This window comes from Solanum tuberosum, unplaced genomic scaffold (assembly GCF_000226075.1).
Source record: "Solanum tuberosum cultivar DM 1-3 516 R44 unplaced genomic scaffold, SolTub_3.0 scf00249, whole genome shotgun sequence".
Taxonomy (NCBI): domain Eukaryota; kingdom Viridiplantae; phylum Streptophyta; class Magnoliopsida; order Solanales; family Solanaceae; genus Solanum; species Solanum tuberosum.
Genome location: NW_006239187.1, coordinates 195,599 through 221,213, shown reverse-complemented (window position 1 = coordinate 221,213; position 25,615 = coordinate 195,599). Strand labels below are relative to the sequence as shown.

General features: G+C 32.6%; 3 protein-coding genes across 6 annotated transcripts; 1 reads left to right on the top strand and 2 right to left on the bottom strand.

The window, feature by feature from the left end:
- The first annotated feature begins 3,353 nt into the window (after positions 1-3,353).
- On the top strand, positions 3,354-6,020 carry LOC102577758 (cytokinin oxidase/dehydrogenase 1). The gene is given in 5 exon segments (NM_001288101.1): positions 3,354-4,061; positions 4,521-4,648; positions 4,764-5,024; positions 5,135-5,397; positions 5,483-6,020. Coding segments are annotated over 5 exon segments (1,632 nt in total). The 5' UTR covers positions 3,354-3,409; the 3' UTR covers positions 5,811-6,020.
- Positions 6,021-6,136: 116 nt separating this feature from the next.
- On the bottom strand, positions 6,137-11,967 carry LOC102595586 (uncharacterized). Of its 4 annotated transcripts, none has more exons than XM_006357950.2 (3): positions 11,820-11,967; positions 9,855-10,021; positions 6,137-6,670 (listed from the first exon to the last, which is right to left on the bottom strand). In XM_006357950.2, the coding sequence occupies exons 2-3, from the start codon at positions 9,883-9,885 to the stop codon at positions 6,324-6,326; spliced, it is 378 nt and encodes a 125-aa protein (XP_006358012.1). In that variant the 5' UTR covers positions 9,886-10,021; positions 11,820-11,967; the 3' UTR covers positions 6,137-6,323. The 4 variants fall into 4 exon arrangements, with proteins under 4 accessions (XP_006358012.1, XP_006358013.1, XP_006358015.1 ...); XM_006357951.2 differs by having other exon boundaries at positions 6,137-6,664; positions 11,820-11,966; XM_006357953.2 differs by lacking the exon at positions 9,855-10,021 and having other exon boundaries at positions 6,137-6,664; positions 11,820-11,956.
- A 7,690-nt stretch (positions 11,968-19,657) lies between these two features.
- Positions 19,658-21,951, bottom strand: LOC107062735 (uncharacterized). The gene is made up of 5 exons (XM_015313709.1): positions 21,716-21,951; positions 20,879-21,099; positions 20,446-20,680; positions 20,190-20,277; positions 19,658-20,098 (listed from the first exon to the last, which is right to left on the bottom strand). The coding sequence occupies exons 1-5, from the start codon at positions 21,949-21,951 to the stop codon at positions 19,658-19,660; spliced, it is 1,221 nt and encodes a 406-aa protein (XP_015169195.1).
- Positions 21,952-25,615: the final 3,664 nt, after the last annotated feature.

Here is a 25,615-nt window from a genome sequence, read left to right as displayed (position 1 = left end):
ATATATATAGTATAATATAAAAATGAACATTTTTTTCACATAAGTCTTTTTATCAATTGAATGAGAAAAAGAAATTGAGAAATTAAACAGACCATCAAAAAGTGGCCAAACTTACAAGCCCCTTAGTTTGATTTAGTTTCTTTCTTCTTTTTATTTACATGGGATATATGATTCTTTTTGTCCTTTAACTTTTAGCCTACGAAAAATATTTTCCTCAAAAATAAGTGATTTTTTATTTTTTTTAATTTCATTTTGTTTGTTTAGTAAACAAAATTTATCGTCTAAAATGTATTTATATACCATCTAGACAAACCTTATAAAAAGTCAAGGGGTAGATGTGTACAGGCTGGAGCACACAACCATCTCACTTGTCCTAAACAAGTACGTAGAGGTTTTTGTGGGATTGTGGAGGGAGTCTCAATTGATCTTGGAGGTTGAAGACTACAATTTGGTGTGTTGGAGGATCAGAAGGAGTAAAATATCACTTATAAAACTTATTTTCCTTACTTCCATCAAGAAAGGCACTCTCCTAATTTTGACGGAGCTAATCATTCTCCAAGAAAAAATATTTTTAGATCAACCGAACATGACGATCTGAAAAATAATTTCACACTGCCAAACACTTCCCTAATCCATTAAATATTATGTTAAAATGTATTTTCCCCTCACAACTTTCAAAATATCTACTCGAAACGAGAGTCTATCGAAAACAATTTCTCATTAAACTTGTGAGATCACACTGGATATATTATTATTGTTTCAGCTCCAAATATCTCTTTTTTGACATGAAACTTTCTCCAATTATATATTCCATCACAAAAGAAAAGAATGTTATAATAATGTACCAAATTTTCTAAAGTGACAAAGCTCAGGACCACCACTAAGCTTGATAAGTCCTTTTTTTCCAACTGAGGCCATACTTATAAGACCTAACAACAAGTAACTTAGTAGGGGCCTCCCCTTCTCTAAACCCTCTCCATCAAGAACAAAAATCCATCAAACAGATACCTGACACTATTACTAGATCCTATGTAGAGGTTGACAAGTGTTCAACACTCAAATATCTTTATAACGATGTTGTTTGTCTGACTATTACATATAATATAACATGACAAATCGATTAAAAAAAAATAAAATCGACTGTTATAGTGAAATGTTATTATAGAGGATAGCAATTGACTTCTATACGCCGAGCAACTCATACTACAGGTAACCGTCCGAGAAAGATGGGACTAGCGAGTTACCTTGTATGTTGCTTGGACTTTTCAAAGTTATTGTGCACTCATGTCAAATCTTCCGAAAGACGCACTATTTTGGGAATAATCCGACAAACTCTCGGCAATGTTTTTTGAAAAGTTTGATCAGCATAAGTTACCTGCTATAACATATTAAAATGCACGAATAGTATAATAATTCTTTACATTATCGGTATATATATATATGTCAAATGCAAGTTGGAAAGTGATTTTGTAGACAGACAGAAAAACACACATGCATTCACTCCCACGTGAAGTAAATATCCTCTCAAAGCCTCTTACCCCATTGTGGAAGATAACATTTGTGGACCTAGTAAACTTTAAAGGCCATCGAGGAAAAGTTTTGTGCAGCCATAATATATGATTTACATACACAATATATAATTCCGCAAGTGCAGTTTGAAAAAGATAGTGTGTATGTACAATCACAGACCTTACCCTTACCAGAACCAGAGGGTGTTTCAGATAGACCCTCGACTCAACAAATTACTAAACAAAGCATTCTAAAAAATGAATAGTAACTACAATAAATGCATAACACATAAGCAGATACTCAAACTTAGCATCAGCTGGCAAGTAAGTACTCCAACTTTACGAGTGCACACCTAAACACTTCAATTTGGTCTCAACTAATAACTAAAAACTCCAACTCGTCCTCACTGTTTCTTGTGGACATCCGACGCTAACATAACATACAAATTTTAATTTAGAGGTGTCTAGATGATCGTTTGGCAGAGTAAAGACAATTTGACGTGTTTAGATGTGCATACTCAAAGTTGGAATGTTTACGTATCAGCTAAGACCAAGTTCAAGTGTTCAACTGAGAGAATAAAGACAATTTGACGTGTTTTGATGTGCATACTCAAAGTTGAAATGTTTACTTATCAGCTAAGACCAAATTCGAGTATTTATTTATGTATTATGACAAGTGACAAGAATAAATAATAACAGAAATATAAACAAGAAGATTAGGATACACTGAAAAGGTTGCAAATATATAATAGTAGTACATATCACCTTCATTAGATGGCTTTAAATAAAAAATCTGGTGACATTGTTTCACCAAATGTGAACACTTTGAATAAATAGTTGGTGTAGAATTCCAATTTCAGCAGATAAATTTTGCTCAAAATAGCAATGAGACATGTTAGAAATTGACATATATGGTGGTAGTTGGAACCACACTAGTGAAGTACCAAGTGATAGGTGAAATTTTCCACTTCAAACAAAACACTGTTGAATCCAAAATCAAATTTTTTCCATAAATTAACATCCACTTTCAAGTTATATAGTCCTCACATGCAGTCCAATAGACCACTTAATTAGGAGTTAATATCTTAAAAGGTCACTGAACTATGAAAAATTATCTAACAAAGTCACTAAACTATTATATAAATAAAATCACTAAACTTTAGAATTTTTTCTTCAAATAAATTTCACATGATAAACTATTTTATTTTTTTGTATCTATTTAATTATAAACCCACAAACAAACAAAATTATAGAATTTATTTATTTTTATGACATATAATCATAAACCCGTAAGTAAACAAAATTATATATATTTTCTATTTTTATGCCGTGTATGTTTTTTCTCATTTTGCAAAACAAGTAGTTACGATATTTCTTTGGATTATGTCAGAAGCTCAAAGTTTCTTTCATATGAATACCATTTGAAACACTTGTAACCAACATTGGGAATGAAACTAAAGAGAAATAGATGCGATATATATAATCATGCTGGTATAGTAGTTCTAATATCAGATAAGCAAATTAACATAAGACCATTTCTTATTGCATACTAGGCTGTTTATGAACACCAAGGAAAAGAAGACAACAAATATTGTGTCTGATATAACCACAAAAAATTTAATTTATCATGTCAAATTTATTTTAATGATAAATGATTTTTGAAGATAAAAGTGTTAAGTTGAATGATTTTATTGATATAAAATAAAGTTCGGTGACTTTACTAGATAATATCAGTGATATTTATTAACTCCTTATTGATAGTGACATTTCAAAAAACTTCCCATTATATATTCTCTTGACCAACCTTAATTTTCCTGAGGCCATTCTACACCCTCTATTTTCACTCAAAGAAAAGGCAAATTTTCAAGAAACTTTGTGTCCACAACCACTTTTAAGAAAGAATGAAGTCATCACCAACTCATTTCTTCTTTAAACACAATAGTATGCTTCTAAGGATTCTTATATTCATACTAGGCATTTGCTCAATAAACAGAAGTAACCTCTGTTGTGACCAACTTTTTGCCACCCCTTCAAGTTTCTCAGTGATTCAATCATCACTGAAACAGTTAAAGATTGAAGGGTACTTTAGTTTCAAGAATTTCGATCACGTCGCCAAGGATTTCGGCAACAGATATCACTTCCTTCCATCAGCTGTTCTGTACCCGAAATCGGTTTCAGACATATCATCCACTTTAAAACATATTTTTGACATGGGAACAACAACTGACCTAACTGTTGCTGCTAGAGGACATGGTCACTCTCTAGAAGGACAAGCTCAAGCTTACCGGGGAGTAGTGATCAGCATGGAATCGCTTCGAGCACCAGCTATGCGTTTCCACCATGCAGGGGAACTGCCTTTTATTGATGTCTCTGCCGGAGAACTTTGGATAAACATCCTGCATGAAAGTCTTAAACTTGGATTAACACCAAAATCTTGGACTGATTATCTTCACCTTACAGTTGGAGGTACTTTGTCGAATGCCGGAATCAGCGGGCAAGCATTCAAACATGGACCTCAGATAAATAATGTCTACCAACTTGAAGTTGTCACTGGTATGTTCATGCACAACAAGTTTATTATCCCCCAGCTCCATAATATCAGCCAGACTTTTGAGGGCCTGATTTTTTTTGTATTCATAGCCAAACAGGCAAACACAACTCCAATTTTCAGATATCATATTTCACTTTTGAAAACAAAACTACTTTTTTCAAATAGTCACAATTTTCAAAGTCTTCCCATTTTTTCTATTTTATTCAATAGTACCAATCAGCACCTAAAAGTCATATGATTAATTAGTAAAAAAGTGATTACATTGTGGACTTGGACTCAACAAAGTCAGCAACAGAAGGCAATTCTGTTACAACAAGTCATCACCTTCTTCTTTTTCTAACTTCTGGATACTTAACTATTTAAAACTATAGTGGAAAAATCACATCCCTCCATTTCTGTGAGTTGGATTGTTATGTATTATATTGCTGGAGGTTATTAAAAATAATATATTTTTCTCACAGGTAAAGGAGAGGTGATTACTTGTTCAAAGGAGCAGAATGCTGACCTGTTCTATGGTGTACTAGGAGGACTAGGCCAGTTTGGTATCATCACAAGGGCTAGGATTGCTCTTCAACCAGCACCTAAAAAGGTAATTTTTCTGACTCCTAATATCAAATAAGTTTAACGTTAATCGGAACAAGATTTAAGGAGGAAAAAACAGGGGAACAAGCCAGAAATTTCTACTAAAATCCAATTGTTAACAGGTAAAGTGGATCAGAGTGCTGTATTCAGATTTCTCAACATTTTCCAATGATCAAGAACAGTTGATATCATCCAAGGATTCTTTCGACTATGTAGAAGGATTTGTTATTATCAATAGAACAGGATTGCTGAACAACTGGAGGTCTACTTTCAATCCTAAAGATCCACTTCTAGCCAGAAAGTTCAGTTCTGAAGGAAAAGTTCTCTACTGCCTAGAAGTTGCCAAATACTTCAATCCAGAAGACACCCCTAATACTGATCAGGTAAGCTATTTTCTAAAGTCAAGTTTATTAAGCTTCTATCTTATGACTACCTTACACAATGTTCACCTAAACATGTCAATATCTTGACTGTTGTTTTCTTAATACTACAGAATATTGATGTCCTCTTATCTAAGTTGAATTATATCGAATCCACGCTGTTCCAATCAGAAGTCTCCTACGTGGAATTCCTTGACAGAGTCCACGTGTCCGAGATGAAACTCCAAGAGAAGGGGTTATGGGATGTCCCTCATCCATGGCTAAACCTTTTAATTCCAAAGACCAGGATTCATGACTTTGCACAAGAAGTTTTTGGGAAGATTCTTACTGACACTAGCCATGGTCCTATACTCATCTACCCAGTCAACAAATCGAAGTATGGAAATCATTATCACTCGAATAATCTTCTTACAGTATGTATGCATCTTCCTAACATGATGTATGATCATTTTGTGTTGTAGGTGGATAAAAGGAACATCAATGGTTACGCCTGAAGAAGATGTCATGTATTTAATAGCATTTCTATCTTCTGCCATGCCATCTTCAACAGGAAAGGATGGACTAGAACATATTCTAAATAAGAACAAGAAGATACTGAACTTTTGCAATAAAGCACATATTGGAATGAAACAGTATTTGCCACATTACACAACACAGGAAGACTGGAAAGTTCACTTTGGCCCTCGATGGGAAACATTTGCTAGGAGGAAATCCACTTATGACCCTTTGTCTATCCTAGCTCCTGGACACAAAATTTTTGAAAGAGCATCACTCCTTCAACAACAATAACTTCTTTCAATAAAATAAATAGCTATATAGAGTTCTTTACATAGATCTATGGTTATAATGCTCCACAACGTACACATGTAACAAAGTTGAAGCATTGTAGCATTCTTTTTCAGAAAGAACTATCTTTGTACATTGAATACCTAAAAACTGGCAGCGACTCTGATGCTTGTGCTAGGGGATTTGATTAAAGATTCAGTAAGATTCCACTCACGGTTGACATTTTAATTTTGCATAATGGATTTTAATACGGAATTCCAATCTCCAACACAACAAGATACATCAAACCGGAAAGTGCACAAAGGAGAAACAATAGATTGACAAGTAAGCATGTTGCTAAAAAGATCCATCGAGCTTATAATTAATTTCATTCATGGGGATATGATTTATTTCATGAAGAACCATAAGACACATAAGGGAACGTTCAATCAATAGAAGCAGAACTGAGAGTTTAAGAGTGCCAGTAAAACTGGAGAACACCTTGGAAGTCCACCTTAAGTTGTACCATGGTTAGATCTATTTCTTTGCAGGTTCTGTCCAGCCAAGGCCTGGTCGAGTAATGCTTTCACGTTGCCCTTCATAGTCCCACGCATCACGAATAGAAGCTTCAAAGTCGGTGGTATCAGCTGCCACAGGAAGAACACTATTTAAATCGTCTCTTGCTCCTAGACCTCCGGCTCTTATTACGTCATCCATAGTGATATCTGCCTCCATGTTTACATCGCCATGAGATTTCTCATGTGCTGGGGCCACATAAGCTGCAACGTTTTTACCACCTTGACCTTGATTCACTTCAGATGTCTCTTTCACAGAAGCCTGCTGCATTTTTCTATAGGACTCAATGCCTTCACTCTTAGCTGCAGCTAAAGATGTGTCATGTCAAGGGAAAGACATCATTTATTTTTTGCAACATTTGGAATTGATTAAAATCAGACACAATTTATTATCATCTAATTGGACAACTGCTAAGTTTGAGAACACCTCAAATACATTCTATCGATGAGAAGATTCATGAAAAGATGTAATACATAAGTTGTGATAACTACCCTAGGAGACAATGCGTTAGAGCTCTTTCTTCGACAAAAAGAGAATGATCCCCTTTTTTATTGTTCCTTCCTTCGCAAAAAGAAGGATGGTAAAATACTACATTTAAGATGCACTAAGGAGTCGTTTGGTTTGATGGATAAGAGGAATTAATCCTGGGATAACTTTTGAGTGGCCTTTAATTCATTGTTTGGTTGCAAAGGTAGGGATAACTTATTCCAGGATTAGCAATTAGTCCTGGGATAACTCACTGGGGATGGTATAGTAATCCCAGGGTGTGTAAATTAACAAAAATATCCCCCTTAAACTCTCTTTTATACACCACTTTTACATTCATACATATTAGCATAATTTTTAACAACATTTATAATAACATTCGCAACCTTAATTATTCGTTGTTTTTATGATAAATATATTTTTCTATTAAAAATTTACATTTTGTAAATACAATTTTTATTTATGAATATATTATAAGTTGAATTAATTTGCGTAATTATTATGTTTATTTATATTTTGATTTCTCTTAAAATGTTCACTCCATTACTAAATTACATATTTTTCAGTAAATAGTTTATTACTCACTTAAAAATTATATTTTATCTATAATTAAAATGTAGATAACTTTAATAATAAATTTTCTTTTACTTTAATAAACTTAAAATGGAAGTTTTATTTTTAAGCTAAATAAGATGAAAGTTTTATTTTTAAGCTAAATAAGATGAAAATCTTATTTTTAAGTTAATTAAGATGAAAGTTTAATTTTTAAAACATACGACACAATCATGGAAATGCACACACAAAAATATTTAAGCTAAATAAGATGGAAATTTTATTTTTAAGAATGGATAACTAAAGTTTACAAAGAAAATGTAAAAAAAAAAAACTAAAAAAGGTGAGGGTATTTTTGTAAACAAACAACTTATTCTTAAAAATTATACAATGAATATTAGTTTGAATATGACAAACCAAACAAGCAATAAAAACTAATCCTAGCATAACTTATCCCAGCATAACATGCATTCAAACCAAACGACCCCTAAATCCTTATATCTTCAAGGTAGTTGGTATAGTCTTAAGATCCCTCACTATGTCCTTCAAAGAACATCTTATCTAACTACTAACAGGGGAACTTCTCAAATTAATGTTTTGATCAAGATATCACTAGTGTAGTGGCGGAGCCACATATAGTTGAGCGGTGTCGACCGACACCCCTTCGTCGGAAAATTACACGGTGTAGCTAGAGTAAAAATATAATATTTTTTATGTATATATATTACATATTGACACTCCTTGACTTTTACGCGATTTTACTTCTTTATATTTTGACACACCTTAGTCGAAGTTCTGGCTCCGCCATTGCACTAGTGGGTCAATTCAGCATATATTAATAGTAACCACTAGAAAATCAAATGACAAAGATATCTTCTTCTTTTTTGATGGATCAAATGACAAAGACATCTTCTTTTTTGATGGATCAAATGACAAAGACATCTTGTTGGGATAATACATTCAAGAACTTGAGTAATGAATTTTTGATGACCAACTGAGTAATGAATTTTCGAGTAACTTAAGGGTCAAATACTGATGTAGGGATAAGAATTCCCACAACAGACCGAACAGGAACCCTCTTCTCCCTTACAGTGTTGTGCCTTGATCAACTCTGTTTTCTTAACTAAGGAAAAGAACTTGACTGAAAAAGAGAGTGAGAAACGAGTATGTTATTTCTCTTGGGAAGGAGGGGAGTTATTAACTTCTACAGGGCATTATTTACTCCTGCTAAAGAGAACATTTTGTCAGTTTCCTAACCAAGTAGATACATCATCTCCTGCTAAGCAGAGGACGCTACCTAATCTTATTGATAATCATTCTGATGTGGCGATGCCAGTGTGTTTTGCAACAGCCTTCCACCCTTAATTTTATGGTGATGCACTTCATTCTCAGAAAGTGAGGAGTTTTTGCAAAATATCGAAATGCCCTCCTGTGTTTTGAGGATACCCCCTGCTCTAGAAAACTGGTACACGTCACTTCAAGCAAGTCCTGCACCTTAAATTCCACACAGCCCATCAACGGTAATATCTATCTACTTAGCTTGAGGAACGTTTTGATTTTTCATACTGCCTATCCAATTTTTTGGGCTCCGATAATCCACCACATCGTTTCCCACCTTATTATTTTTTATTTCCAACATCCTTAAACTACATTTAAAAACATGAGTAAATAACAAGTTGGTGAAGTCAACAAAGGAAAGTAAATAAACCTCACCAGATGCAATACCTAAACTATGTTAAAAAGTAAATAAACCTCATCAGATGCAATACCTAAACTATGTTAAACTCTGCCATGTGTTATTGAGGCAAAACAAACATTTTTTTTTATAAAAGTAACAGTTAGTCTATATTTATCCACAGGTATACTACCTCAAAAGTGTAGTTCCCCTCCAAAAGTGTTGTAGTTACATAGGCTCCTATACCTACCAAGTTACAGCCAGTCTATAGTTGTGCTGATTACTTCTGAGCTATCTAAGACTACTTGTTTACACCAAAAATAATACAGAGCTAAACAGTTAAGCTTAAATCTTTGTATGTTGCTCTGCTTTCCTTCATGACATCTCTGGTTCCTCTCTAGCCATACTGTCCACCATATACATGATGGGACCATCTTCCATCTCTCCTCCTTACTTCCTGCATTTCCATCTCTATTCCAGCACTTCAAAACCTCTTTGATCCTTCCTGGTTTCACCCATTTAATTCCTTAAACTATTTTCTGATCAATATTACATCCTTTAACTACTTGGTTAGCTTCTTCCAATGATATACTTTTATGTAAACCCCTAATTAAACTCTTTCAGATACCAAAAGACATATACAATTCTATAATCTGTTGGAAATTTAAAAGCAACAAACCTACACATAAATTAATCGTTTTCAGAACAAACAGAAATATTGTTAGAAGACCAGGGGTACGCGATGGGCAGAATGGAGACCTAATAACAAGCCGAAATACCTTGTGAAGCTCCAAGTGTATCGTGGTCCATGCTGCCTAAATTAAAACAGAAGTTAAGATTTCCGCTAGCAAGTACCTTCACCACTTAAGATTTCCACTCACAAGTATCTTCACCAGCTCACAACCCCTCGACAGAACATTCAAAAACCCAGTAACAGCAGCAGCATCTATTATTATCCAAGGACAAGAAACCATGAACGTACACTACAAAATAAGACTATATACTAAACAGCCAAGCAAATGAGGAAGAGAAGATGAAATACACTTCTCAAAATTTGTCAGATTAAGACTCAAATTTTGAAACCAAATGATTTTTGTCACTACATACCATTACTCGTGCTTATTTTCTCCACTTTCAAACAAGACAAATAGAAGACCTAACACGCAATCTACCAATAGAAATTCCAGTCATTTCTTGAACTAGTTACCAGTCTTGCCTACCTTAACTTTCTAATCCTATATCATCAGTCACTAACAGACACAAAAAGGAGAGCAGAAGCAAGCTAGCATTTTGGTTACGGATTCGGCCAAACCCAGCAGCTTTGGTTCAAACCGTGTAATTTGTATAAAAGTTTCGTTGAATATGTCTATACTATTAATTTAAAACCCTATAACTTAAGTCTCTAGTCTCAAACATATAAATTTCAAATCTCGACTCCGCCTCTGAAGGCGAAGAAATATCAATTCACTACAATCCTTTCAACAAAAACTTGCTTGTACCAACTAGAGAAACTTCTATACTTTATAGTACCCTTTTGTATTTTTTGTGTCAATATATCCTTCTACTTCTCGTTTTGTCTTCTTTTTCTTTTTTTACTTTTTTAGGGGAATGATTAGTGGAGTTAGCACTAACTCGTGTGTACCTTGACTTATTTACTGCGCAGTCAAGTTAACCTGCACACCAAGTCTAGAGCAGATGGGATCATACTGAGTGTTGTGAGTGTTGTAGCTAGGACCAGGGGCAGAGCAAGAGGACGAAATGGGTTCCTAATTCATATAAGGTCCAACAAAACATTATGTATACATCGTACATGTTGAGCTTGAACCCCTTAGCGAAAATCCAGCCTCCGCTACTAGCTAGGAATCAAACAAAGAATCCTCAAGGTGTTACTCCTATGCCTCAACCACTCAGCCGCCTATCATAGACTTCAATCTTGACTTTGTTATTAACCCTCTTTACATTGGTAAAGATACATCCATCTAGAAAGATCAACACATACATATATATTACATATTCAAGACAAAGACTGCACTTTTATTATGAATCTATCAAAATAAGTTCAGTCATTTCAGAACACTAACTTCCTCTTCATCCCTCCTCCACCAATAATTAGCATTTTTTGCAAGAATTAATTTTCATCCCTCATCTAGAAAGAGAAGGTGAAAACATAGCTAGAACCAACAACAACATACGCGGTGTAATCTATCCCACAAGTGGGTCCTGGGGAGAGTGGTATGAACACAGCCTTGGATTAATGATAATCAGCAATCGATTTCTAGGTTTCATCATGAACCTAATTGGTTATTTCCAATTATGTAAAACTGTAAATCAATAGTTCAAACCGCACTCCTACCTTGTGAAGGTAGAGAGGTTCTTTCACGATAGACCCTCGGCTCAAGTAAAGCATATAAAAACAAGTACATAAAGCAAATACAATAGCGCGCAGAAACCATGCTGAAAACAACAAAGAAGAGAAACATAGCAAAAAACAAAATAATACGATAATTGAAGCAAACGAGACATCAGGTAATACTAAAATCAAAGAACAAAATCTTAGCTAGAACCATCACAAGAAAACAAGTCATCCATTGAGAAATACTCAATAATAAGCAGCAAGCACTAAAAAGAACCAATCTTTTTCAAGAAAAATCCAATCTTGCATATGTTTATGCATCTGTTGATTAATAAAACACAACATCAATGTATCCATTAAATTAGAGATTAAAAGGGGTTAGCAGACTGACCAAAATGAAGAGAATAAGCAAAAGGGTATCTGCAATATCAACTATTCTGCTATTCTGCCGCACTCTGTTATGGGATTCTTGAATGTGATTTTTGTTTATGCGGGTGTTGAGTGGAGTTGACAGCGCAAAATATACGTGTAGTAGAGAAAGACAGAACACGTATCTTTGTCGTTTTGCAATGCTGCCAACTTATGAATTGGAATTCTAGCAAAAGTTACCCCAATGGCCCAATCTTGATTTGTGCACATTTTATTGGCCCAAGTGTTAGGTGTTTTTTGAGAAAATAATCAAAATGGTCCTTCATGTATGAATATTGTTTTATGTTGAACCCTAATATATTTCATATGATCCTTAATGTATATGAAAAAATGATCATTTTAGTCCTTTAATCCTAAAATTAACCCAAAAAAAAAAAGACGGTTAGATTTAACAGATTTGATTTCTTTCACCATCACCACCATAAACCCTTCTCCTCAACTTCTTTTTTTTGCTATTTGAGGTCATGCTCTATATCCTCATAAGAAAAATAATATACACTACACTCATTTCTCATCTCCATCTAAACAAAATTTTCAGAAGCTTCCATTATCATACATAAAGAAGAATAAGAGAACCAAAATCATTAAAACAAATGTAAACTAAGTAAATCAAATTAAAGACTCAATTTCTCCTTCCAGGAGATCACCATAAATCAACTCTTTTAAAATTGTAACTAGTTATTCTTTCTCGTCGAGGTGATTTATGGGGAGGATATAGCTTTCTTTTGTTTTATTCTTTTCAAAATTACTAATTTTTTCAAGCCATTTTTTAATTCTATTTTTAAAATTAAAGGGTAAAAATTGAACAGATAGATGTAGAAAATAAATATCTTACAAATATTCTTTTGAAATTTGAAGAAACTTTTATGTGCATGAGAAGATTTTTGCAGCACAAGTTGTAGAAAAAATGAAAAAAAAAAAGATGGAAGGAGAAGAACTGTGCAAGAAAGATGGAGGAAGAAGGGTCCCAAACGTGGGACCCACAGTTAAATCTAACATTTTTTATGTTTTCAGTTAAATTTTAGGGCTAAAGACCAAAATGATCCTTTTTTATAGTAATACATTAAGGGGTCGTTTGGTAGGCCGCATTAGAATAAATAATTCATGTATTATGTATGGTATTATTTAGTATTATGTTTAGTAGGATTTTGGACCTATGTATAACTAATCCATGGATTAGTTATACATACTACGTGGTATTATAGGATGTATTACTAATACCTTCCATTTGGAGGTATTTGTAATACATAGGATATAATACCATGGGATAAGTCTATGTAAAGACAATAATATCCCTCAAATCATTTTAATTATTTTGCTTATTTTCTTGATTTTATGTTTTATATTTGTACTAGTAAATTTATTTAAATAAATTAGCTTACAAATTATTTAGAGAGAGTTGTTTGTTACTCCTAAATAAATCAAATACAAATTTAAAATGAGAGTTATTTAACATTTACTAATTAAAAAGACAAATATATCACTACATGGCGCTTGTGATCTTAATTGAATATATATATACTAGCAAGTAGCATATGACCTGGTAATGTTTGATTTTGCAAAAGTAGAATTTGCGCAACTAGAGTAGTCATAGATTTCCACAAACTCTACATTAAGGTTAAACAAAAATTTACACGGACTGTTTTAACACACACATTTGAACAATAAAAATGTAACTCCAGAAACTAATAAATTTAGGAAAAATATCTTAAATACACAACTTTAAGTTCCTTATTATTTATTTTTCCCTACTTTTTTTAAAAATTACTTAAATCCCTTATTTCACTTAAATATCAAATCTGCCAGATACATGATTATTTTTACCTCCCACGTTTCACCACTCCCTATGTCACTCCTTCTTTTTCTCCCTAAATTCGCTCCAATATTCTTTCAGTTACAGATCATTATCCAAATTGATTTTCAAAAATTTTCTCTCTCAATCCAACCCTTTTCAAACTTCTTCTTCTCCGTTATCTCTCCCAAAGTTTGCCATTGTAGCTTTCATCTTCTTCCTTCAATTTTTTATTTTGTTTCGTATTTTCTTCTTCTTGATTACATATGGATCCTGATCCTACATCAAAATCTTTATAATACTAATCGAACAATATACGACTCTGATGATGAAAATTGGGCCAGAAATTAGATCAAAAAGTTTGCTATGACCCATTAAACTTGATTAATCAGTCGACCAAAGATGTGCCAAAATCGTCTAAACCAAAAGGTGCAAAAACCCCCCAAAAAAGGGGAAGAAAAGCAGCACCCACTATTTCCAGACCTGCATTGCCTAGAGTATGTTTTTTAATCTTTATTTAACTTGTTTGTGATTTGTATTGCGTTTGATATCGTAGACTGAAATTGACTAATACATTAATTGGATGTGTAATATTGTTTATTGGGTTAAATCATGATACATTCAAAAACCCTAACTTAGTTTGATACATACTGATTTGAGATTTAGTCGAAACTTATAAATCCCTTGTTTTATATGTGTATCGAAAAAAATGATACATGACAAACCCCAATATGAAAAAGAGACTTGTCAAATTTAACAAAAATGTCGTTGATGTATCAGACAGGGCATCCTTCTGTATAATGTATCAAATTTTATAATATGACTTTGTTGAAGTCAGGTAACATGTATTTTTCTATGTATCAACTTGTTTGTACTATGTATCATACAGGGCATCCTTCTGTATAATGTATCAAGTTTTATAATATGACTCTGTTGAAGTCTGGTAACATGTATTTTTCTATGTATCAACTTGTTTTTATTATGTATCATACAGGGCATCCTTTTGTATAATGTATCAAGTTTTATAATACGATTATGTTAAAGTCTGGTAGCATGTATTTTTCTATGTATCAATTTGTTTTTATTATGTATCATTACTTGTTGTGTAGTGTGATTTGGTGTTTTTATATAGTATAATTTTCTTTTTCATTTTGCAGTCAATCAAATATGTTATAAAAAAAGTACCAACACATGCCATAAGGTTTGGCGTCCCTTTTAACACAAATTTTTTGGAGGAGTTCCAGAAGTCTATAGGGGATGATGTAATTGAACTGTTTAGAGCTACAATTTTTGGACCCTATTTAGACATTCCTAAATGTAATTTTCAGGGTCAAATCAGTAAATGCTTGTTGTTGTTAGATTTGGAACAAGGCAACTCAATGGTGTTGCATATTAGGCATGCAAATGGGGTTATCTTGAAATTTGGTATCAAAGAATTTGCAATAATAACTGGTCTTAAATGTAAAGGCAATATCAAAGAATTTGAATACCCAGAATCAACTACTTGTAGACTATTCCAAAAATATTTTCCTGGTGCAGTTAAAAGTGTAAGCAAGAATCATCTAGTCCAACGATTTCTGATGGGCAACTGGGAGAATAATCAGGATGCACTCCAGATGGCTATCATCTACTTTCTCCATACATTCATTTTGGCTCAAACTGGTGATTCTTCAATATCTGTTAACGAATTTTTAATGGTTGAAGATGGTAGATATCAAGTATATCCTTGGGGACAGATTGCATTCACAAAGCTCATGGATTCACTCCGACAAGATTTCAATCTTAGCAAACAGTTGTATCGGTTATATGGAATGCCTTATGCACTTAACGTATGGACATATGAATTTGCATCCCAATTAAATCCTGAAATTGCTGTCAAAGAACGGAATGTCATCCCTAGAATTTGCAATTGGAGGGTTGTGGCTTTAAAGCCAAAGTTTGAAATGCTTATGACTAGCATTTTTCAAGAGGTAACATTGAATCCCATTTTATGTTACATTTCATACATAATTAAGTATATAGTTGTAAGGTTGCAAGTTTGTCTTTTTAAAATCATTTTTTTTTGTGTTAGGATACATAATTTTATCTCTTAATATTAAAAAAATTTGTTTTTCCAGAATGCATGTTCAAACATTGTGCCAACACCGGAGGAACTTGCAGCTTTTGATTTAACTGAAGATGAACATGATCCTCCTTCTTCACCTACCACAACATCTGTCAATCCCAAGATAGTTCAACCGAATGACATTGTTGATTTGGATGATTTCTCCACAAGACCTCCCGAACAGTTGTTAAGGAGATCATCTAGAGTGTCTGATACATCATCTCCACCACCATCAAAAAGAAGAAAGAAAGTGGATACACCTGAAACAAAGGTGTCAGAACCCAGTCAGCTAGATCAATCCAATGTGTCATTAAATCAGCCATTTTCTATTCCAGATGGTCCTCCGACACCGGCTGCTAATGTACACGGTTCTGCAGATGCTCAAAAAGTCAACTATGTAATTCCAAATATTGAAGAATTGAAAGATCATTTGAAGAATTACGTAAGTAATTATTTTGATTTTATTATTTTTCTTTATATTGATTCTAATTGTAATTGTTTTTTTTATAATTTTTTGATAGGTTGACAAGAAATTTGAGGAACTTGTAATCTTGATAAAGGAAAACCACTCGCAGTTGATGTATCTTGACACAAGGAAAACAATAAAGTTGATCCTCAATCAAGCAATAAACAACCATCTTCACATATACGGACTGATTTTGCTGATGCATTTGGTGTAGCTGATTTTGAGGTTGGTGTATCTGTTAATGAGGGTGGACATCAAGTTCATGTCAATGCAGAGGTACGTATCCGATACATTGTTTGTAATTGTCATTATATCTCATACATTAAGTATGTATTAAGAATCATAAACATATGTATCAGCACATATAGATCATATATATAGTTAAGGTGATTCACCGAATCTTCTATCTCATTAATCAGTTATATATTTCAACTTTATATTCATCACTTATGTTAAATAATGTTTCAGTAACAATTATGTTAACTACCTTTTTTATTTATTTAAAAATTCAAATATAGATTGATCATAATATCAGTAACCAACAACAAATGAAGCGTGTTTCAGAGCTCCAACCTACATATGAAAGTACTCATGTTGATACTGAAGCAAATGATACTAAGAAGGTATCGGTATGATCAAAATTTTAAACATTAAAATTTTCTTTGATACATTATCCTCTTTTATATATATATATATATATCATACATAATTAATATAATGGATAACTGATACATACAACATGCTTATATTCAGGATGATGAAGCATATCAAGCCCCACAAGCTTTAAATGAAGTAAACATGGATGAAGATTGTGTTGACACAGTTCAACACAACATCCGTCATTTTATGTCCTTTTAGAATAACAGTTGATACATCGGTATATTTATCAATTTATGCATCACGACACTAATATTCATTATATGCAATGATACTAAAAAAATATAATATCTTATTATACAGGATTCTTCCACGTCAACAACAATATCGCCCTGAACTGAAGCCAGCAATAGATGCACTTGTATCCGATCTAGGAAAAGTTCTTATTCCTGCTAAACCATTGTGTGTTTACAATCCACAGGATTAACTGGCAGTCATGATTTGTTGTCTGATAGTCAATTACCCACTGATATTTCAACCACCGAGATTGTTGTTAGAAGTCATTCAAAGACTCCTGCGCCTAGAAACAGGATGCCTTCAAGAACTATTCAATCTCCATACGTGACTTCTTTTGGGTCAAGTGATAAGGGAAAACAGAAATTGGATGACGATGTTCGTCTGTATTTTCCATTTGAAGGATGTGGGATTACATATCAACCTTCATCTAAACTAATTGATGAGTATATGCAGTGGTTAACCAAGGGGCTTCTCAAAAATCATGCCAATAAGTAAGTTTTATACATATACTTTGTAAATGTTTGGATTAACTTATTTTGATGTAACCAATTGATAAGACAAATATTATCACAGGAAACCATCGGAGGATAAATACAGATCAAAAGCCTCTTCTTTTGAATTTGAGATGATGGATTTTGTTGTTTGGCATTTCCAATGAACAAGAACTGGTTCTATGCCATGTCACAGCCAAACAAATGTTGGACTGATCAGGTAAAGTTCTTAATGAAACAATTTAAGCATGTATCAGATACTTTGATATAGAACAACATACTACAAAAAATCATCCTGGATACAATCAAATAAACTATCAAATTAGTATTTGTTTAGATTATCATTTAATGTATCAATTCTATCATATACCTTTTTTTACAAGTTTCTAATTTCGTTTATCATATTTTTTATAGCACATCGATGTTGTTTTTTACTACCTCCGTAAAAAATCAAAACTCCGCAGCATGAATCAGTACAGATACACAACAGCCAACTGCTTGTTCATCTCACACATCAAAAATACCTATGAAAGGTATTACCTGTCTAATGATAATGATCTTATTAGTACCTAAGAACACATTGATCGCGCTTCAGCTGTATCTGTATATGAGAAGTCAATCACTAACATCATCAAAGGTTTTGAAATCCTAGCTGCTTTACCATGACATCTTGTAGACGATGTTTACATCCCGGTTAATTGCGGTGGACAATTTCGTTAGGTGCTTGCTGTTATTAATTGCGGTGGACAATTTCATTGGGTGCTTGCTGTTGTTGAACTGAAAAACAGAGTGATAAGGGTGTATGACTCTTCATTAGGTTCAAGGAAAAAAGCAATTCCGCACGAGATAAAAATGTTGTCTAAAATGCTTCCTTCTTACCTCATGGACAGTGGATTCTTTGAAAAAATTGAGCGAACAAGCTTTGTTGATTGTGACGCGTACAAGGACAATAATTATGGTTCACTTTTGGAGGCACAAGTTCCTTTCATGGTTGAATTTGCCCAAGACATTATGCAACAAAAGAGTGACAGCCTGTAAGTATTGTGCTTTTATTGTTTTTGAATCATGTATGATTTAAGTTTATAACTGATATTCTGCATTTTTGTAGAGACTGTGGGTTATATGTTGCTACATTTGCGGAGTATCTGAGCGACCAAATCGAAACATCATATGTTGATTTTCTTCCTGAATATCTACGCAAAAGATATGGAGCATTGTTGTGGAGTTATGGCAGCGAGAAGGCTAAGGGTGCATACGTTAGTGAGAATGATGATCCACCAAAACCTAAGAGTGTAGTCACACAACCACCAGAAGAAGATTTGGTTCACGTAGTGTAGTAATTAAGTATCCATGCATAGACAATGTTTTATTTTTTTTTAGGATCCTTTTGACAATTTCACTCATGTTTTAGTCTGTTTTGATACAGTATGGACCAACATACTTTGCTTATAAAAAGTTAAATTTCAGACATATTATTGCATTACATAAAGAAAAAGTGCAGTATATAACATATATAGTAGTTGATACATGTTTTCATTGTTATTATGTATCTTCTAAGTAATAACATATTGCTAACAAATGGATTTTTGAAACTTTAACGTATATGATTCATTATTTATAATTACGTGCAACATAATATATATAGTATATGATACACGTTTAATAGCTTATTGCTAACATATAGGTTGTGTATGTTTTAATGTAAATGATACAGTAACCAATTAATATATATGATACAACAAACGTTATATAATTTGATGTAGGAATTTACATTACTGAAATTATTTTATTATTTAATGCATATGATACATTAGCTTATACGTTAACCAACATTTTATTTATAATTGCACCTTAAAATTTATTTATCAGAATTAACATTGATACACAAATCATAACAAACTATTTTTTTGAACAACAATACTTATTAATAACAAAAATGAACAATACAGTTTAATTATTTTTGAACAGCAATACTGATTAATAACATTGATAACTGTTTACGTGAAAAATTGTTCAACAAAAACATTAATGTCATATAAATATTATGATGATTTCACTTTTCTTTTGGAAAGAAAGTACAAGTTCTTCTGTTGTGACCTTCTTGTCCACATTGTCCACAACAATTTGTGTTCACTGTAATCTTTTCATCTGCATTCTTTTTTCTTCTTTTCCTTGGTCTTCCAGCTAATCGTTTGTATCTAGGTGGATACACAGTTTCAGCTACAACATCCTCAGGAGCTGACCAATCTTTCTTATCTGGCATTGCAACCATTGGAATCTCATATGTTTTTGCTAATGCATCAGGCTTGTAGTAATCAGAGCAATATGGATGCATATCTTTAACATTCTTTTCCTTTAAAACACCGATTGCATGTGCGCAAGGTATCTCATCTAGTTGAAATCTTCCACAAGAACATACTTTCCGCTCAAGACAAACAATGTATCTTCTTCCAGCTTCATAAACCGAGAAAATAAATTCAGATGATGGAACAACCTGCGTACATTTAAAGAAATCATGTTCAAACAGCAGAATGATACACCGAATTACATACATAGAATATAAAATAATGTATCATGACACATACCTCCATCTTCGAACTTTTAGACGCGTTTATAATCAATACCTCCTTAAATCTTCTCCCCAATGTGTCCTTTGTATATGAGGCTATTTCTCTGTTTTTGCAATGCTAAAAACCAAATAGAATTCTAACTTCTTCCAAGAATTCTAATATAGACAATTGTCGTGCTTCAACAAGACAACTATTGATACATTCCGCAATGTTTGAAGTCATCATTCTACCTCTATTTACTGTTGAATGAACTCTCGACCACTTCTCATACCCTGCATCCTCAAGGTACTCATTAACCCTGTGATCAATTTTATCAACCTTAGCCATCAATTTATCAAAATCCTCATTTATGTATGCCTTGGCCATAGAGTAAAATAGATCACTTAGGGTGTTTCTTCTCTTTTTGAAGTTTCCACAGACATTCTTCCAAAGATGCCATATGCATACATAATGAGGTATATTTGGGAACACAGTCCTTACACTCTTCATAATACTCTCATTCCTATCTGATACAACACACATTTCTTCACGCTCGCCAAATGCATTTTTGAATTGTTCGAAGAACCATGTCCATGAACAGTCATTTTCAGTGTCCACAACACCATATGCCAATGGAAATATGCAACATAATTACAGAGCAACACATATTATTTCATTTGATACATAACATTTACAAACACCTCATAACTACAAAAAATACATACCTGCCCCATCAAGTGTGCTTGCGGATACAAATGTCCCTTTGTAAGCTCCGCCCAGATGTGCACCATCGACAACAACTATTGGTCTGCAGTAATCAAACCCCCTAATCAATGGTCTTAAGGCTACGAACAGATATATAAATTCATCTTTCTCAGTCTTCTGCATCTTTATATAAGAATTTGAATCTAACTTTGAAAACATCAGATTTTTTTCTGCAGGAAGCCTTCATAGTCCAGCCACATTCATCCGAAAAGCATACCAACACATAACTGTACAGTTTTTTTCATTATATTAATACATATAGCAGTTACATGTTATAATATATAAAACACTAAAGTTCAAAGTAACCAAAGAATGATATATTTTTTGTATCAGATTCAGAAAATAATTATTTATACATGTATCATAATTTTATTGAATGTATCAGCTTACTGTTTCAACAGTATTATCTTAACGTATCAACAGTATTAACTCAATGTATCAATAATATTAACGACCAACACAATTATTTTTTATCAGATTCAAAAAATAAATAAATAATGAATCATGTATCACAAAATGACGGAATGTATCGGCTACATGATTTTTGCGATTAAATTATTTAATTTTTAAACAGTCTAATCTGAACGTATCAACAATATTAACTTAATGTATCAACAAATACTATATCATTATCAATCTACCACAAATCATATTCAACGAACTAAACAAAAATTCAAAATCAATGACTTTCTATTTAATAATGTATCATACATTAAAACAAAATAATGGTATCACCATTTATAGATCTAAAGAATCCAAACACAGTTCTTCACAAAACAAATCAAACAGTCTCATACCTTTGTCTATCAGATCTCTTTACTTTGCAATTGAAATTGTTCTTTATCTTATATTTCGCCATCACATCTACGAGTGTTGCTTTATCCTTATATAACTGACTTGTCTTCACCTCTATACTATTTGAATCAATTATGTAATTTGTAACTTTCAATTCTGGAATATAATACGAATCACAAATTCTTGATTCAACCACCGCAAGAGCTTCTGTATCCTGTGTTGTGCCTTCTACACACATAATTTATCCCCATGTTCCATCAAAGTTATGTACATCACCGCCAATCTTTTCATTTGTGTCAATGCATAATGGATACATTGCAAATCCTGGCTCACTTTTTTTCACTTCTAAATAAAGTTTAACACCCATGTTGTTCTTAAGTTTCATCGGAGACGAGTTACCTTCTACGATGTAACTAATTTCAATGTTTTTCCTTGATACATCGATATCCAACTCGGTTGAAATTGCTGCTTTGAGATTCAAAAATGAAATTGATTGTCTAACAACGATTCCGTCACTTTTGTAACTTTCATATTTCACTTCGCTGACCCAAATTCCTGAATGCCTCAGTAAAATTGATATATTCATCTTGTATCAGCAAAAAATCAGAGTTTTATTCGTATTTCTAGCTTTTTCTAAATCGATGGATGTTCACAAATTGTTCTTCAATGTAGAAGATATAATTTTGAAATTTGAAATTTTGTAAATACCTATTAAGATAAGGAATGTTTAGGATCAGTTAGGCGTAATTTAAACTAATTAAATTAACAGACTTAATTATTACATTTTTTTTCTTTTTTAGCGCGACATTCAGTTAATTTGCGTGTATCAGTGACAATGTATCAGCACTGTTGCTATGTATCAGTCGCCTACCTTTTTAAGGGATTTTTTGTAAAATGTAAATTAGTTGGGATAGGATGTAATTTATATCCTACACTATGGGATTCCTTTAATTTTTACATAAATTTAACTTTACTTACCGAAGACCCGAATGACATTGAAGCAAAATATGAGTAGTTTTAACAAAGGCTAATTTAAGTGTTGTTGAGATATATGGTTCTTCATTTTATATATATATATATATATAACTTTCTAATTAAAACTACAACTTTCAATTTTTATGTGTAAATATAGATGGTTTATACAATTTTGTCATTGTTGACCGTCTTTTCTATTTTAAAAGTAGATAATTTGTTTCTTTAAAATTGAAAATTGACATTTTGTGAGTGATCAATTTATTAAGATAACAATTATTTATCCTCAAATAATTCAAGTGAAAAAAATACAAACATGACAACAAAATTGTTCTTCTTATGGCTAGTTATAAAACCATTAAAAAATAATATTGTCCGACAATTATTTACCTTGACTCAATTACATAATAATTCAAGGATATAATTGGAAAGAATCTTTTATAGAGTTTTAATCCAAACACAAAATGAGGTGGAAAACAATGAATCAAACACTTGATAAAAATAAACTCTGCATTACTAATCCCTGCACTACTAATCTCTGTATTACTAATCCATGCATTACTAATCCCTGCGTTATCAATTTTTGTACCAAACGACCCCTAAGGACCATATGGATCATGTGGAATATATTAAGGATCAACATAAAGCAGCCCTCATACATAAAGGATCATTTTCTCGGTGTTTTTTCATACTCTAAAAATGGATACTTTTTTTTTCAAGAAAATTGGGTGAAATCTAGTTTACGAGTTAATTATTTAGGTACACTTTAATTTATTATATTACAAATTTTATCAGATTTTGTTGCGTTCGCAATATGTTCACATGCATGTACCACGAGATACATGAGGTTAAAATTATGTGTAATTTATTCAAGATACAATGTATCTAAATGGATTCACATTATCTGATGTATATAACAAATCTTGTTGTCTCTCTCTCATCTCATTTGCCACTCTTAAATGTATTTGGTAGACCAGATACATGTGAATTACACACCAGATACTAGGGTTGTTCATGGTTATGGTTAAAAAACCAAACCGAACCGCAATCCGAACCAAACCGATAAAAAAAACCGATATTTGGTTGGATTTGGTTAGGTTTGGTTTTACATTTTGAAAAACCGATACTATTTGGTTTGGTTTTGATTTTACTAAAAAATATCCGCAAAAATAACCAAACCGAACCGATAAATTATATATATAAATTTTATAATTATTTATATATCATTCATAAATAAAATATAAATATTTTATTAAATTTTAATTAACTTAAGTTTTTAACTATATCATTTTTTCAAGCCCAACACTTAAATTTCAGCCCAACTATTAAAACCCTAATTCTAACTCCACCAAAATTTATTATTTAAGTGATTTTTACCTACCCTACATCACAAATTCACAGTGCAGTTTTTTGCAAAAAGTATACGCTGCTTTCTTCTTTGCAGCGCACATAGCTTTCTTCTTTGTTTTTTTCTTTTAAAAAAAAATTCACAGCAGCCTTCTGCTCCTTCTCTTCATCTTCTTTAGTCCTATTGGTATATTCTTCTCCAACTTCTTAAGTTCTCAACTTTAAATACAAGAAAAAAGTGAAGATTGAAGGTAATTTTCTATATTATATTTTTTCTTGATTTTAACTAATTTTAATCTAGAGAGCAAGACTTCAAAATTGAGATTTTTTTATATTTCTTTTTTCTATATGAATTTCAGATGAAACGACTAGTAGAGGTTGAAGATTTGGAAGATTTGGAAGTTCAACCTCAAGTAAAAAATTCTACAACAGAAAAAACTCAAGCAAAAGGTAATTTTTCAATCCTCCGAAGAAACAGAAAAGAACAACTCTGGACAATGAGGGAAGTGGTAGAAAAATCTCTGAAGTTTGGGATCATTTTTCAGAGATTACCAGTAAAGTGGGTGAAGTGAAGGCAAAATGTAAGTACTGTTTCAAAGACTTTAAAAGGACTAGTAAGAATGAGACTTCTAATCTTTGGGGACATTTACTAACTAAGTGTACAAAATACCCTTTCAAGTCTTTTGATAAAAAGCAAAAAACTCTTAAACCTATTAAAAGAGGGGGAACAGTAGATTTGGAGAAGGTTGTTTATAATGTCACCGAAGTCAGGAGGGCCATTGCCGAGTTTGTTATAATCGATGAACAACCATTTAGAGTCGTTGAGGGTGAAGGCTTTAAGAGACTAATATCGCTTATTTTGCCAAATTATGAGTTGCCGTCTCGTATTACTGTTGCTAGACAATGCTTAAAAATTTATCAAGAAGAAAAACAAAAGCTTAAAAGACTTGTTAAAGGTCAGCGTGTTTGTATTACTAGTGACACATGGACTTCACTCCAAAATTTTACGTATATGGTCATTACTGCCCATTGGATTGATGATGAGTGGAAGTTGCAAAAAAAGATACTGATTTTTTTTCAAACTCCAGATCACAAAGGTGAGACTATTGCAAAAGCTATTGAATCTTGTTTGTTAGATTGGGGAATAGAAAATCTACTTACAGTAACACTTGATAATGCAACAGCTAATGATGCAACAATCACACACTTAAAAGGGAGAATTAGTGATTGGAAAGGTGTTATCATGGAAAATATTTTTTTACATGTTAGGTGCAATGCCCATATTCTAAACTTGATTGTGAAAGAAGGATTGAGTGAACAAAATAAGTCTATTTCTCGGGTAAGAAATGCTGTGAAATATGTTAAGTCTTCTTGTGCAAGAACTACTTCTTTCAAGTCATATGTTGAAAAGGTTAAACTAGATACTCGTGGACTTTTGAGTTTGGATGTTGAGACGAGGTGGAACTCTACATATTTGATGTTAAATACTGCTGTCAAATTTGAAAAGGCATTTTCAAGAATGTATATTGATGATCATAAGTACTTTAAATATTGTCTTGACTCAGGTGGAAAGATAGAGCATC